We start from the raw sequence: 14471 nt of genomic DNA, 5'->3' as shown, positions 1-14471 counted from the left end.
CAAACATGGAGGATCTACTATGTGCTAGGTTCTGTGACACAACAATGAACAGAAATAGACATGAGGACACCCACAAGCTTTAAAACTAGTGGGTAAGAATCAAATGTTCAAAAATATAATTATAAACTGTACTAAGTGCTTTCATAGAGTGTAGGGCTTTGGGAGCACAGAACACACAGCCCTGCTTCATCTGGGAGATCAGGGAAAGCTTTCCTAAGGCGAAAACATAAGGCTCTGTCGGCATTAGCAACACACGTGTACTGTAACCAAGCAAAAGGCAGACCTGGAGAGAGAGAGGAAGGACACTGTGGCAGGGAGCACAGCAGGCACAGGGGTCCTGTGGCAGGACCTGAAATAAGGGCCACCATTAAAGCATGAGGAGGCAGATGCCCAACTGGGATGAGGCTTAGGAGACAAAATTCTCCAGGGTTAAGTTCTACTAAATCCTTAGTGAGATCTGCCCATATCCTATCCTAAAGGCAATGGAAGGCATCTGACAAGCTTCAAACATAGCACAGGTAGGAATGTTGACAGGACCAGTTTTGTGTTTTGAAAAGAACAGTGGAAAGACCAGATTAGGTCATCTCAAGGACAGGTAGGGGAGATGAGTGGAGATGTGCAGAGGGGGTGACAGCTTAGATACAAGTGGATTTCCCCTGTGAGACACAACTTTGAGCTTCATGTTGAAATGCAATGGGGAAAGATCAGCACTAGAGTTGGAGAGAAGACCAAGAATTCACAGTTAAGGAAAGACAAGAAGAGCAGACAGCCTAAAGAAATATTCCAGAAGCAAATCCAACAGCCCTCGAAGGCAGAATGCCCATGAAGTGAGAAAAAGAAGGTGTCAAGGTGGCTGTCCAGGTCTCAGCTTGAGCATCTGATGGGTGGGTCAGTCGCCAAACTAGGGTGTGTCTTCCTCTCTCCAGAACTGCTGGGCATAGGTTTTGCTAAGAATGACTTTAAATCATATATAAGATCCAGTTCATCCCCCAAATGATGGACCCATTCAGCAAGTTTTCCAAAACTTTGCATATTTTTATAACCCTGTATATCATTTATATCTGTTCAACTTATGGAAGACCAGACCCTTGCCACTATCATTTTCCCATGCTCATTTTTATCACCACAGTCACAAAATATTGGCAATAATCTTTCATTTCCACTTAATGTGCTTTTCCAAAAAATTATTTTTCTACACATAGCTACCCGCCAAGAGGCTTTTCAGGAAAGACTTGTGACAAATACACTGTGCTGCTTCCAGTTACATCAGGAAAAAAACCAAACGATTTTTTTATATCAATAATTTTTAATTCAGTTGTTTGATTGTTCAGGTAAATAACAGACCATTACTTAAGTTTCTGTTCAGATGAAATATATATGTTCTATTTAACACCTGAGTGATCTCATAATTATCATGCTCTATAAATGACAGAATGAATACAGGAGCTAAACATTCCATTTTTAAAGGTTTCAGGGCACCTGGAAAGCTCAGTCAGAAAAGCATGTGATTCTGCCTCAGGGCCGTGAGTTTGAGCCCCACACGGCGGGTTTGAGATGACTAAATAAACAAATAAATAAACAAATAAATAAATAAATAAACTTTAAAGGTTTAAACTTTGCACTGGACTCTTCCTCAAAGTAAAGTAAGTCCTTTCTTAAGTAGGATAAAAACACTTTTTAAAAAAAAAATGCTTCACCTAATGCTAATTCTCTAGAGTAAATAATTTTAAAACTGTCCCTTAGAAATTTCCTAAGCAAAATGAGGACTGATCCCAAAAAAGAACCTAAAAACTGTTGAAAATGAATACATAAATTTTCTATTTAAGCTATTCAAGAAAAATACCATTTGTTGAGTATCTACCAAGAGCGACACACACTATAAATACTTTCTCAGTCAATTCTGACTGTATTATAGGCAAAGAGAAATTAACTATTACTCTTAAGTCACCAGAAAGGAAACTGGGGATCAGAGAAGTGAAACAATTCAATTGCTGGCAGTCACGCGCCAATTCAGTGGCAAAACCAAAATTCAAACGAAGTCTCTTTAAGTCTAAGCATACATTCTCTATTCTCTTTCACATATTAAAAGTTTTGACTTCTAAAAGATAACATTTATTCTTGGCTTAAACAAAACCATGGCTGGACACCCAGGGTCCAAGCATCAGTGTGTATGGACCTGCCGACATGCTCTGACCTGAACTCTAGAGAAGTTTCTTTGCATTACACTATAATGTCTTCATTGCAAATTAGCTGCTTTCTTAAAGAAAGCTTTTTTGGGGGGGAGGGGGGACTTGGGTGGCTCAGTTGGTTCAGCATCCAATCTTGGCTCATGATCATGGTTCTCATGGAACCATGATCTCATGGGTCGTGGGTTCAAGCTGCATCCGGGGTGTGTGCTGACAGCTCAGAACCCGGAGCCTGCTTCAGATTCTGTGTCTCCCTCTCTCTCTCTCTCTGCCCTTCCTTCGCTTGTACTCTCTCTCTCTCTCTCAAAAATAAATAAATGTTAAAAAAAAAAGCATTTTTTTAAACATAGGGTTAATTATGCTTATACAAACAGCAGAGTAAGAAGATTCTAGTTATGAACATTCCAAGTGAATTTCTAAGGGACTCATCTGTTCTACAAAGGGAACTACCGTACAAATGTAGCTCTGCACTTAAACACTGGAACAGTTAACAACTTTAGCAAAGCTACAAGAACACACTACCAATTCTTATCTCCTTCTGGCTTTTGAGGGAAATCCACAGGCATTCTCTGGAAGCCCCAGAATCACATCCATATTGGTCCCAGGCGTTGAGACTCAAAATACAAATCATACTTGACTCTCCCCTGTGCTTCGTAAGTTTGGGAATTATATCAAAATTCAATGGAGGAAGGTCAGCATTAGGGCTGGGAAAAGAATGAGGGCACAACTGAATGCAGATCTGAAATACACAGTGAGACTAGAAAGTACCACGTACACCAATGGTGGAACCTTTCAGATGACTGTTAACAACTCAATTACTCTGATGTACAGGAGCCTCAACTATTACCTGCTAACACGTGGCCCTCACCTGGAAGGAAGGCACAGACAGCCAGGAGACATAAGCAGGACCCCCCACTCAAACTTGTCACCACCCAGTCTGTTTGCTCTTTCTTCACTTCTTTCTTTCTCCTGATCCTCTCTTCAAGAATGACACCATGTTCTTCTCATCCTCCTGGCCTTCTCTTTGCTTCCTGTCTGTCCCTCCCTTCCTCTGCTAAACAATTCTACTCTAAAGCTGTATGTGAGCAGAACAAGGTAGGCATCCACACAGGAGGGTGGGGGTGAGGGGCTGTAAGGAAAATACCCCCACGTGGGGGAGTCCAGCACAGAGTATGGCCACCTGGCAGGGTAAGGGAGTGTCACCATGGAGGGGTGCAATGGCATTGGGCAGGGCGTGAAGGAGTTGAAGCTTCCCATCATTTGGGAAGCTGACCCAGAGTTTAGAGTCTGAGCTGTTCTGTATAGAAGTTGTTTGCATGACTTTTCATGCGTTTCTGCCCACAGCCGCACATACACAATCACGAGGGGTTTAGTTGGTTTGTGTTCCGTAGCCGGCCTCCGGATCAGAATTGGCCCTTCTGTTCTTGACACCAAGAGGGACTAACTTGCCTGACCTCCCTGAGCCAGACCAGTCCGGCCCTTGAAATGGATCAGGGAGAGAAGAAAACTATGCAGATGCTCAGGCTCCTAAAATTGTGAGATAATGGAAATGGAAGGGAAAAACAAAACAAAACAAAACAGAAAAACAACAGCTTGCTCAGGACTGCACTTAGGCAAACTTAATGACTAACCATAAATCACACATGGCTAATGCATATATTGCCCTGGCGGGAATAGTTAGTTGGAAGTGTCACCTGAAGAAAGGGCACTCTGTCGAGGACCCTCAATCAGGACTCCAACCAGGCTGGTCACCACAGGGGCTTCCCCAGCCAGGAGCCTGGATGTTGTGGGTACCTGATTTGATGTACTAACCCTTCTTTGTTCTTCTCTATATTTCACTTCCTCTTTATGTTTACTATAATTGTTTAGTCCATATATTCCCTTTCCCTTGTAATTAATAAAGCTTTTCTCCATGAAACCAAAAGTGAGGTTAAAGTGAATTACTATTACTCAGAACAAGAGCCCAAAAGGGGCAAGGAGGGCTCCCTCTGGATGGGCAGCCTAGTGCAGAGCACCAAAGCCCACTTAGGGTGAGGATGGTGTCCTGCACAGAGGTAACCTGGGCAAAGGAGGAGGCCCAGGATGGTGGAGCCTGAGTGGGACAAGGTGGTCACACATCGCAGGGAAGGGTGGGTGGCAATAATGATTACATAGAGGAGGATTTATCAAATAAGCAAATATACTAAAGATAATGAGAGCCACATTTCTTACTGTCAAAAACTGTGATTCAAATATAAGCAGGGGAAAACCAGAAAAAATCCTATGTGATCAGAATGAAAATGGAGGTATCACTGTGAATGCGTAGATTTCAGTATACACAGAGAGACTGATATAAACAAAATACTAACATGAAGTGTATGTGTGTGTGAGTGTAGACATGTATCATGTGTATAAATGTGTATATATATGCAGATGTGTGTGTGTGTGTGTGTGTGTGCACGCAAACATACAAAGAGACCTTTCTTAGCTCTGTCCACAGAGAGGGCCTAGGAGTAAGGACAACCTAATAGCAATGAACACACTTAACCTCAACCATGACGAAGACCCAGAGGTCTTTGCAGACATTAAAGATTCAAGACCTGGGGCAGGGAGAATACAAGATGATCCCAAAACATCTTGAGTCACAAAATATGGAAGTGCTTGAAGAATAATACAGACCTATCAGAAAGACACTAATAACACCTGAAGGGGCTTCTACTGGCCAAACATGGGTCAATTTGAGCACCAAAATAGTGACAGAAATTGATTAAAATCTAATGAATAAAAGATAAGAAACTGTATGTCCATATTAAAATAAATAAATTAGGGAGGAAAAGAAGGGATAGGAAGGAAAAGGAAGGGGAGGGGAGGGGAGGAGGGGAGAGGAGGGGAGAGGAGAGGAGAGGAGAGGAAAGGAGTAAGTTAGGTGAAAAACAGGATATTTACAGCTTCTAATTCCCTCCCTATAAAACTTACCAATTCCAAAGGAAAAACTAAGTTCACAGTGGAAAACCTAGCAGACACCAGGATAATCAAGGGATCAAAGTAAGTTATCATTAGAAATGGGACAAATCATAATTGTCTGCCATCTGACAGGAGGCCGAGAGAGAGAGAAAAAAAAAGCATCACTTGTGTGATATTCCCCCAAAGATGTACAACCTCAATCTAATCATGAGGAAATATCTGACAAATTCAAAACGAAGAATATTTACAAAATAATTGGCCTGTGATCTTCAAGAGTGTCAAGGTCAAGTCCCGGGAAAGCCGAGGACCTGGTCCAGACATAGGAGACTGCAGAGATGACTAAATGCAATCCGGACTGAGAAGTGGATCCCTTCACCATAAAGGGCATTGTCGAGATAACGGGAATAAACTGAATGGGGTCTGCAGCTTGCATGACCCTAAGGTATCGACTTAACCTTCCTGCCCTGAATGGTTGTATTATAGCTGTGCATGGCACAATTATGTTTGTAGGACATACGGACTCAAGTATTTGGGGGTGATGAGGTACCAGGCTGGTAAGGTACTCTATAATTCAGAAGAAAAAAAATGTCTCTGAACTGTACTTGCAACTTTTCTGTAAATCTGAGATAGTTCCAAACAGTTTAGAAGTGTATTTAAGAAAAGAAGAATTTCACTCTGTAGTGCTGAGAGAGCACAGGGAGATGAAGTAGTCATTAAACACAGGCATGTCAGCAAATAAGCCCACAGTCCAAATTAAATATTTCACATGAAACAGTTTAGGTTCAAACGAATATTGAAATGCCCCCAAAGAAGCAGCTCTAATCTCAGTTGCAAAGGGTAATTATGCTGAACAAAAATCAAACATGCTTTAAAACAGCAAAGCACATTAGTGGAAAGAATCCTTTGGTTAAACCAAAGTCTCTGGTTTTAGGAACAGAACAAAGAGGGAGGAGGAGAGGTCCCACAGGAGGAGATGATGGGGTATTTTTGCTTGGGAAGGCAATGGTGGCCAGCCGCCGCCAGGCCCTCCCTGTAACTATGAGGCCCGCACAGCTCAAAAGCTTCCTAGACACCTCCATTGGGACTAAGTACTGCTCTGTGACATTTTCTTTTGCTAAATCAATCCAAAAGTCAGGGCACTCAGTTCCCTTCCCAGAGTTAAATACTTATTATCCACCAGGGACCTCTAATAACAGAAGTAGTAGAGGCTCCTCTGTGGGTCAGCTTGAGAACATAAATAATCTGGAGGCTTCCTCAGGAAGTTCTTTAATGAGGTAAAAATGTTAATATGATGTCTGCTTTCATATATTAAAGAATTCAACATGGCCCATAAAAACTGTCTTTATAAAATGGGTTTTATGAATATAGGCCCTTGGCTCCTCTTGGTGCTTTATTCAGTTTTATTCACTGATACCATCTACTGACAAACACACCCCTGTCCCCTACCACTTATTCACCAAGAGCGACAGAATCTTACAGGGGAGATTTGACAACTTAATTATGTAAGTTCAATGATGAGCTCCCTAATAAACCACCATCAGGAGCAAATAAATTATTTTTTACAGTGTAGTGTTTTTGTTAAAGTGCATGTGGATGTGTTTTATTTATTCAAGTTTCCCCCCAAAAAAGTACATTAGTTACAAAGAAATCCCCTGTTTATCACTGAGTGATAGTTTCATGGCTCAGTGAAAACATAATTCTTTAGGTTTGAAGTATTCAAATATGTAAACATTTAACTATGCATTTAATGACAGTAAATGCCGTCTATAAAAATAAGAACCAGCTAAAGTAAAATTGATTTGTTTTTTCCTTTTCTGATGTTGCTTTCCATTCTTAGTTATGGAAGCACCTTGGTGGGAATAAACAGACCTCTCACAAAGTTTTAAAAATGTGGGCATTATTTCCACTGACATAGAATCACTTTGCAAGAAAGTACTTCTGTCATTACACCTAGGACGTAAACTAGTTACTCTAACAAAAGACTCTGGGGATAATGCTCAAAGGACCATCTTTGAATCTTTTAGAATCACTTAATGAACCATATCCCCCAACACCAAAACTGCTCTCTGAAAGTAAGTTAAGCACTTTTGGAAGCTGTGTTAATTCTTCTTCAGGCCATTTAGCTAATTAATCCTTCAGAGCTCTAGCAAATTATTACTTCAGTAAACTAAATCATAAATCCTACTGGCTGGATTGGACCTGATTACACGCTTTTTTAAGGAACACCAAATTTAAGTGGGAGACATAGCATATTATATAACTTAATTTTTAAAAGCCAAATGCCTGAGAATATGCTGAGAGAAAAACAGAATAGGGAGAAAAATACAAAATAAGCAAAGTAGAGAAGATAATGAGGTTTGAAAGGATTCAGCTACTTGGATTATGCTAGAAAAAGAAGCCTCCAGGCAAGGCTTATGCAGCAAGGTCTAGACTGCATGTCCTGATAGTCTGAAGCCAAACAGAGGCAGAGTTCAGTGGCAGGTCCCGGGCAAGTTCCAGAAGCTCAGAGGCCTTTAATGATAATCTAGAGAAAGGATACAAGGCCCTCTACTAACAGAATTTCAGATAAATTTTAGCTGGGGAAGCGGGGGTAAAAAACAGTATATTACCTCTCACTTCAGGGAGGGTAAAAAAAACAAACATGAAACTATTGAAAAGTGAGTAGGGTCATCTCTTAAGTTGAGAGATATTATTTGAGAGATATCAAGAGGTGAGTAGAGAAAAGTCAGTAATTATTTAGTGAGGGTACGTGAGAAGGAGGGCTCAAGGATGTCCCCAGAACTCTAGACTGAGACCAAGTTAATGATGGTGCTACAGATTGAGGAGCTATAGGAGAAGTGGACTCAACAACTAAGAACGAAGAATTCAGCTGTAAAGGTGACGTGAAATCTAAAAAGTAAGAAAAGTCAGAGTGGGGAAGCTTCCACTGATTTGGGAGGTCCCTCATTCCATTCAATCAACAGAACGTTGGCGACTATCTGTGGGGCACTGGTGTACGAGAAAAGCATAGTGTGTGGGGAATGACTGAGTGTAGATGTTAGATGGTGAAGACAGGATGAGTTGAAAGTAAGTCAAGAAACACTGTAGCTCTCAAGTGACTGGATCAGGTGGTGACTTCCGACCACAGAGAACAAGACTGTGGAGTAAAGGAGATGTACACACAATGATAACGCAAAGTGATATTCTGGACTGGATTTGGGAACAGGAAAAGGACATTAGTAGAAACACTGGTGGAATTTGAATAAAGTACAAAATTTAGTGATAGTGATGAACCAATGTTAATTTCTTAGTTCTGACAGATGTCCTACAGTCACGTAAGATAAATGTTCGCGAAAACTGGGCAAAGGACTTATCTCTGTACTATTTCTGCAACTTTTCTCAAGTCTAAAACTACTCCAAAATAGAAGTTAACTTACAAAAAAGAAGGAGTTCAAAAACAGACATTCCAACAACATCCTTCATTCCATAAATTGAAGCTTTGAGGAATTTATTTTTCAATATTTGCTTGACTGTACTATGATTACCTACTAATTGTGAAAAAAAAATACTTGCAAAATATAGGAAGCATTCTTTTATTTCACAACTTAAAAATAATAATTGTTATAACACATCTTTCCTTCCATTCCATAGATATGTGCTTTTTTTCAATCATCACTGAGATTAATCTCCTGAGATTTTTCCCCCTTAATATGTTATCTTAAGCTTTCCCTCCCATGTAATTTAATTTTTTCAGAAGCACTGAAGTGGCCACACAATTGTCTACACACAGTTGCACCACAATGTTTTACCTACTCCAAATTTGTTGGACATTTAGATTATTTACAATGTTTCTCCACTTATAATTAGTACTACAGTGAATATTACATGCATAAATTCAATACGGACGGCTTATTTCTTAGGAGAAATTCCAAAAAATGGAGTTCCTGAGCTGAGGGAAATGTTTATTTAACAGTTCTGATAAATGCCATCAATGTGTCCCCAGAGCAATGGAACAACTTGTACTCCCGAGAGCAGTGTACTGACAGCCCGCATCCCCAACCTATCAGTGAACAGGATCAGCATGTTTGTAACTGTTGTCACCTGAAAGGTTAAAAAATGTTCATTATTACATTTAAATGTGTACTTCTTTACCTTCTAGTAAGACTAAATATATTTAACACATTTATATTTTAGCTTTTATTTCTTCTTCCATGAATTCCTGTTCCTGTCTTTTGACTGTTCTTGCATTGAGATCTTAGTGCATTACTTCTTTTAAATCTGTTGTGTGGAACTTCTTGATTCCCATTTTAATTTTTATTATGACATTCTTTGATGTACAAAGTTGAATTTGGATGTGTATACATCTCATTCTCCTTCGTAATTTCTTCTAGTCTTTTTATGTTTATACAGACCTCACTGCCCCAACACTCAACTAAACAAGTATCAGAAGTAGCTAAAAAAAACACACTTAAAATTTAGAAGAGGAGAGGTGCCTGGGTAGCTTAATCAGTTAACCATCCAGTTCTTGGTCTCAGCTCAGGTCATGATCTCACAGTTGTGAGATCGAGCCCCATGTCAGGCTCAGCAAGGAGCACAGAGCCTACATGGGATTCTCTCTCTCTCTCTCTCTCTCTCTCTCTCTCTCTCCCTCTCTCTCTCTCAAAATAAATAAACATTTAAAAAACTTAGAAGTGGAAAAGCCAATCACTTGTCCAACTGAAAAAATGAGGTTTGGAGACTTCAAATGTAAACATCTGGGATTACACAATGATTGACAACACTAATTCTGTACCTTTAATCATACATAATTATTAACAAATAATACTGAGACAAACCTTTTCTTAGTGGTATCCAAGACAATTGTTAATTTTTTTGAATCACCTGGAATAATACAGCTCAGAGAGTTTCCAAAAGAACAAAAAAATTTAATCTCAGGGCATGACTATGTCAGGAAAAACCTAGTCCAGTGAGTTCCCATGGACACAGAGGGCTATAATAGCCAGCATTATTACCAGCAGTTATTTTTCCCATCCCATTTCTGAGCACAATTCATTTTCTCTACTTTTGTCTTAACAGCTACAAAGACTGTTAAAGTAACAGGTAAACCAGAAAGCACATAGGCTTTAGAACTTCCTAGATGTGGGTTCAAATCCTGAATCCATCATTCACTAGTGATTTGCCCTAAATAAGTCTAATGGCCTCTCAAAGCTTCATCATCTGTAACACTGGACTCAGTATTAGTGGCCCAGAGTGGGCACTCAGTAAATTATATGGTAATGATTTCCAAAGAAATGCCTTCCTTGTTGTAAAAGCAGGACTAAGAATTCAGTGTTTATTTTTCAATACACTTTTCTGTTCACATATAAATATGCATGTGTACATTTTTTACTTTATTTTTGTTATTAAGACATGGGTAAGTGATTAAAATCTTTTTTATTTTGCAAGCAATCTACAGAGAAAATTAAGTAATTTCCAGAAACTATAGGAGGAATATCCCCACTGTAATATTACGACAATAGGCAATTTAGGGAATGGTTTCCTTCATCCCACTGAAAGTGGTACCTCAAAAACCCCTCAAATAATTCACTTTGCATTTCAACTAGCAGTCTGTGGCAACCTTATGCACAAACCAAATCCCATCCTTCCTGTAAACATGGAGCTAAGTTCAGTAGTTGGGGCAAACAGCAGCAACCTCAGATTTGAGAAGAATAAATCACAGGTGAAACTTTTAAGAGTGGACTACTACCCATAAAAACGAGTCTGACGATGGAAGAACCACAGCAAAAAGTCACTTTCTATTGAAACTGAAAAGGTATTTGTGATAAACATATATTCAGCTATAATGGAATTATAAATACTAAATTACTAAAAAAATCTTAGTTTTGAGGACTGAACATTCTTAAATTGTCGGCCTAACTCTGCATCTTCTTTTTCTAGAATAAATGCTTCAACCATGAAATAAGAGAATCTAAAACAATTTACATTAGTGTGAAAATACAGCAGCAGAGGAGAACAACAACGTAATAAATCACAACCTCTTTCCGAGAAGAAAGAAATAATGTTTAAAAATAATGTTTAAAACCAGGTACAGTCCAAATTTATTTCTAGAATTCCAGTGTTGCATAACTGGTGTATTTCAATGGAGCCGAACATCAAGTTACATAATTACCAAATTACTGCATTCTATTTTGTTTTTTCAGCAAAGAACATGGTGGGTCTGGCTGACAGCAAAAGAAAAGAATTTAAAGCAGCATATTTTGCTTATAGCAGAAAACAGCTTTTATTTTAAAAACATTTAGGTGGAAGAGCACAAATTTTCAATGCTTTGTCCCCAAACTAAGCAATATAAAATGGTCTTGAAAAACCTCAGTTTTTGTTTGTCATTTTTTCAAGGTATTTTTAGTTGTTTTCATTAATTTTTTTTATTTTTTTAATGTTTTTTATTGATTTCTGAGAGAGAGAGATAGTGAGAGCAGGGGAGGGTCAGAGAGAAAGGGAGACACAGAATCTGAAGAAGGATCCACGCTCTGAGCTAGCTGTCAGCACAGAGCCCGACACGGGGCTCGAACCCACGAATCATGAGATCATGACCTGAGCTGAAGTCAGATGCCCAACCAACTGAGCCACCCAGGCGCCCCATTCCTTATTTATTTTAAAAAGGTTACTCAACAAATACTTAACATACGTTTAAAAGATCATTAGAAAAGATTTATCAAATATATATGCTTCCTTCCCATGGAAAGTAGCACAAATATTGGACATTCAGCTACATTTTACAGGAAATTTAATAACGGTTGTCTGCTTATATAGCAATAATCACAAAATAATGGAATATATATTCCAGGAAAATATCATCTGCATTTGTTGATGTAAATTTAAAGCATCAGAGAATTAGTTGAATATTAAAAAGCTGTTATCTGAAATTTACTGATGTATTAATAACCATAATGAGGGATATTCATTTCAGAGCAAACATACAACCTCCTTTAAAACAATGACTTCAGTGGAAGAACACAAATGCAATCACTAGAAGATTAAACTACTCTGGGAAAAGCTTAAACAAAGAATTATAACAAACTAAGTAGCATCTCCCATTGTCTTATCTTCTCAGGGAAGGTTTAAAACTCAGAAGTTATTTTACTTAAAGCATTTAAGAAGCAAATAAATGAGATCAGAGCTGCAAACTTTTTCTTGATGTATGTATGTGAAAATCTTAGATGACTTGGATGGTCTAGAGAAGGGTATAGAACACAATGTCAATAAGCGATACTATGATTATAGACTTAAATAAATCTAAGACAATGAAAGCTACCTAATAAAAACTACATTTAAAAGTTGTTCATTGTGGACTAAAACTGTAAAGGATGGTCATGATTACCGTGACTCGACGGGGTTGCAGCATCCCTGGGCTTCTTTTCTTCTCCAGCTTGCTCCTAGAACACAGAAAACGTGGTTTAGACCATATTTTTGGATGCATGTTTGACACACCGGAAACTAACTCTCCTGTGTTCAGGAAGCCAAACCATGAAAAGCACTGTAAAGACAGCAACAATCCATGAGTGGCCAATGTCCGCAGGTGGGTGTGCACCTCAGGGGGCACACCATGATCCATGCAGACGTGGCAGGAATGCTCTATTACTGTCTTAATTATTTGTTGGCTAAAATACGAGACAGAGTAAGGTTCAATAACAGTTAATACAGAAGCTGATAAGGGCGCCTTCCTACTGCCTGTGGGGGACAGTTGCGCCAGAGGCAGGTTGATGGGAGAGGCAAGTCTCACACCAGAACCATGCGTCCTTCTGCCTATATGCATCTATGACGGTTTACTAAGGCTCAGTCAAGATAACGTTATCTAATTTTAGCCAAACTGACCTCCAGAGAAGAGACACATGACTTCAAAGGTACCTTTGAAGAAAACCACAGACCACAGATGACAATACAAGCACTGGACAAGACCATGGCAGAGCCCTCCACGGACCAGCAACCCATCAGACACTCTCACAGCACCTCTCCAAGAAAGGGGACCACCTAACAAAGGCTAAGGGAATGACTTCTTTCCAAAAGATACTCACAGTAACAAAGAGCATTTGTTAATGGGTACTCAGAAATGTGTTTCATTTACAAAATTTTGTAACCATAAACAGTGAATTCCCCCCATTCAGGCTCACAATTATACACTTAAAAATTGAGGAAGAGACTTCCCCAATTTTAAAATCCTCCAAATGAAGGGTTTCAGTGGGCTTTGAACTCACTGATGGAAATATAAATATGTAACACTTCTGATTAGTTCCCAAGAAAAACTGACTGTCATCAGGGAAGATGAAAATTCAGCAGCTGAAATAGACAAAAACCTTCACGTAACTGACGGGATGCCGAGAAATGAGTGTCATGATTTAGCAGGTGTGGCTAACAATCGTTTCTTCAGGTTAGTCCTATTTACCCTTGGGACATGCCTTTTCAAAGCTGTGACAAGGGTGACCACCCCAGTTTTCCCACGACTGACCCAGCCACAGCACTGAAGGCCACATGTGGGGAAGCGCTAAGTTCTAGACAAACCAGGAAACCCAGTGATCCCGGCTATGACAACCATTACAACCGGACCTAAAAAAGTAAACTTCAGATAATGACAACACAAAGCTTTGAATCAAGCTTTCAAAAAACAATCATGCTTGTTAATAGTTTAATGAGAGCAAATTTGTTTCTAACTGTTAAAATAAATACCATTAATTTCATTTTTCTATTACACATACTTACTTTCTTTTTTGGTTTATGGCTTTGAGGTACAAAATACAATTTGAATAAGAGTAAATCATACAATTTTCAAATAAACAAATAGCCCACATATATTGAGATTTGTGATAAATGTTTCTTTACTGATGGGTAAGCACACCAGGCTGTCACTTGCCGATAAAGCCATACACAATTGATTGTGGTAGTTTGGTATCTTTCTATCCATGTACTTTGTTTTTTGAATTCATATGGTTTAAAGTAAAAACACACATAGAAACAAATACAGTGAAAACTCTCCCACCCATCCTCACCTTTCCGGCCAACTCATAACACCTCCACCCAGAAATCACTGTTACTAGAGTCTGTCTTTGCAAAGTTTTCTTTATAAAAATACAAAGAAACATGAATATATGTTCTTATTGTCTTGCTCTAATGCACAAAGGTGGCACATCATAATACTGTTTCCTCCCTCTTTTCATTTCACAAAATACCTCAGAGATCTTTATCAAGTTACAAAGAGCATTCTCGCTCATTCTTCACAGCTGCACAGTATTACACTGAATGGATATTTCATGATTTACTTAACTGGTTCCATATTTATGGATATTCTGGCTATTTCCAATCTGCTTTCTC

General features: G+C 39.0%; 1 protein-coding gene across 5 annotated transcripts in view; it reads right to left on the bottom strand.

Moving 5' to 3' along the window:
* Positions 1–14471, bottom strand: part of L3MBTL4 (L3MBTL histone methyl-lysine binding protein 4) — a 416667-nt gene that overhangs the window by 307841 nt on the left and 94355 nt on the right. For all 5 annotated transcript variants that reach the window (XM_077778214.1, XM_077778215.1, XM_077778217.1 and 2 more), the window contains one exon: positions 12487–12541. In XM_077778214.1, coding sequence (XP_077634340.1) covers positions 12487–12541 — 55 coding nt within the window. The remainder of the gene's footprint in view (positions 1–12486; positions 12542–14471) is intronic.

Source organism: Crocuta crocuta, unplaced genomic scaffold (assembly GCF_008692635.1).
Source record: "Crocuta crocuta isolate KB4526 unplaced genomic scaffold, BGI_CrCroc_1.0 scaffold26, whole genome shotgun sequence".
Lineage (NCBI taxonomy): Eukaryota > Metazoa > Chordata > Mammalia > Carnivora > Hyaenidae > Crocuta > Crocuta crocuta.
Note: the sequence above shows the minus strand (reverse complement) of the source record. Positions and strands in the feature narration are given on the sequence as shown.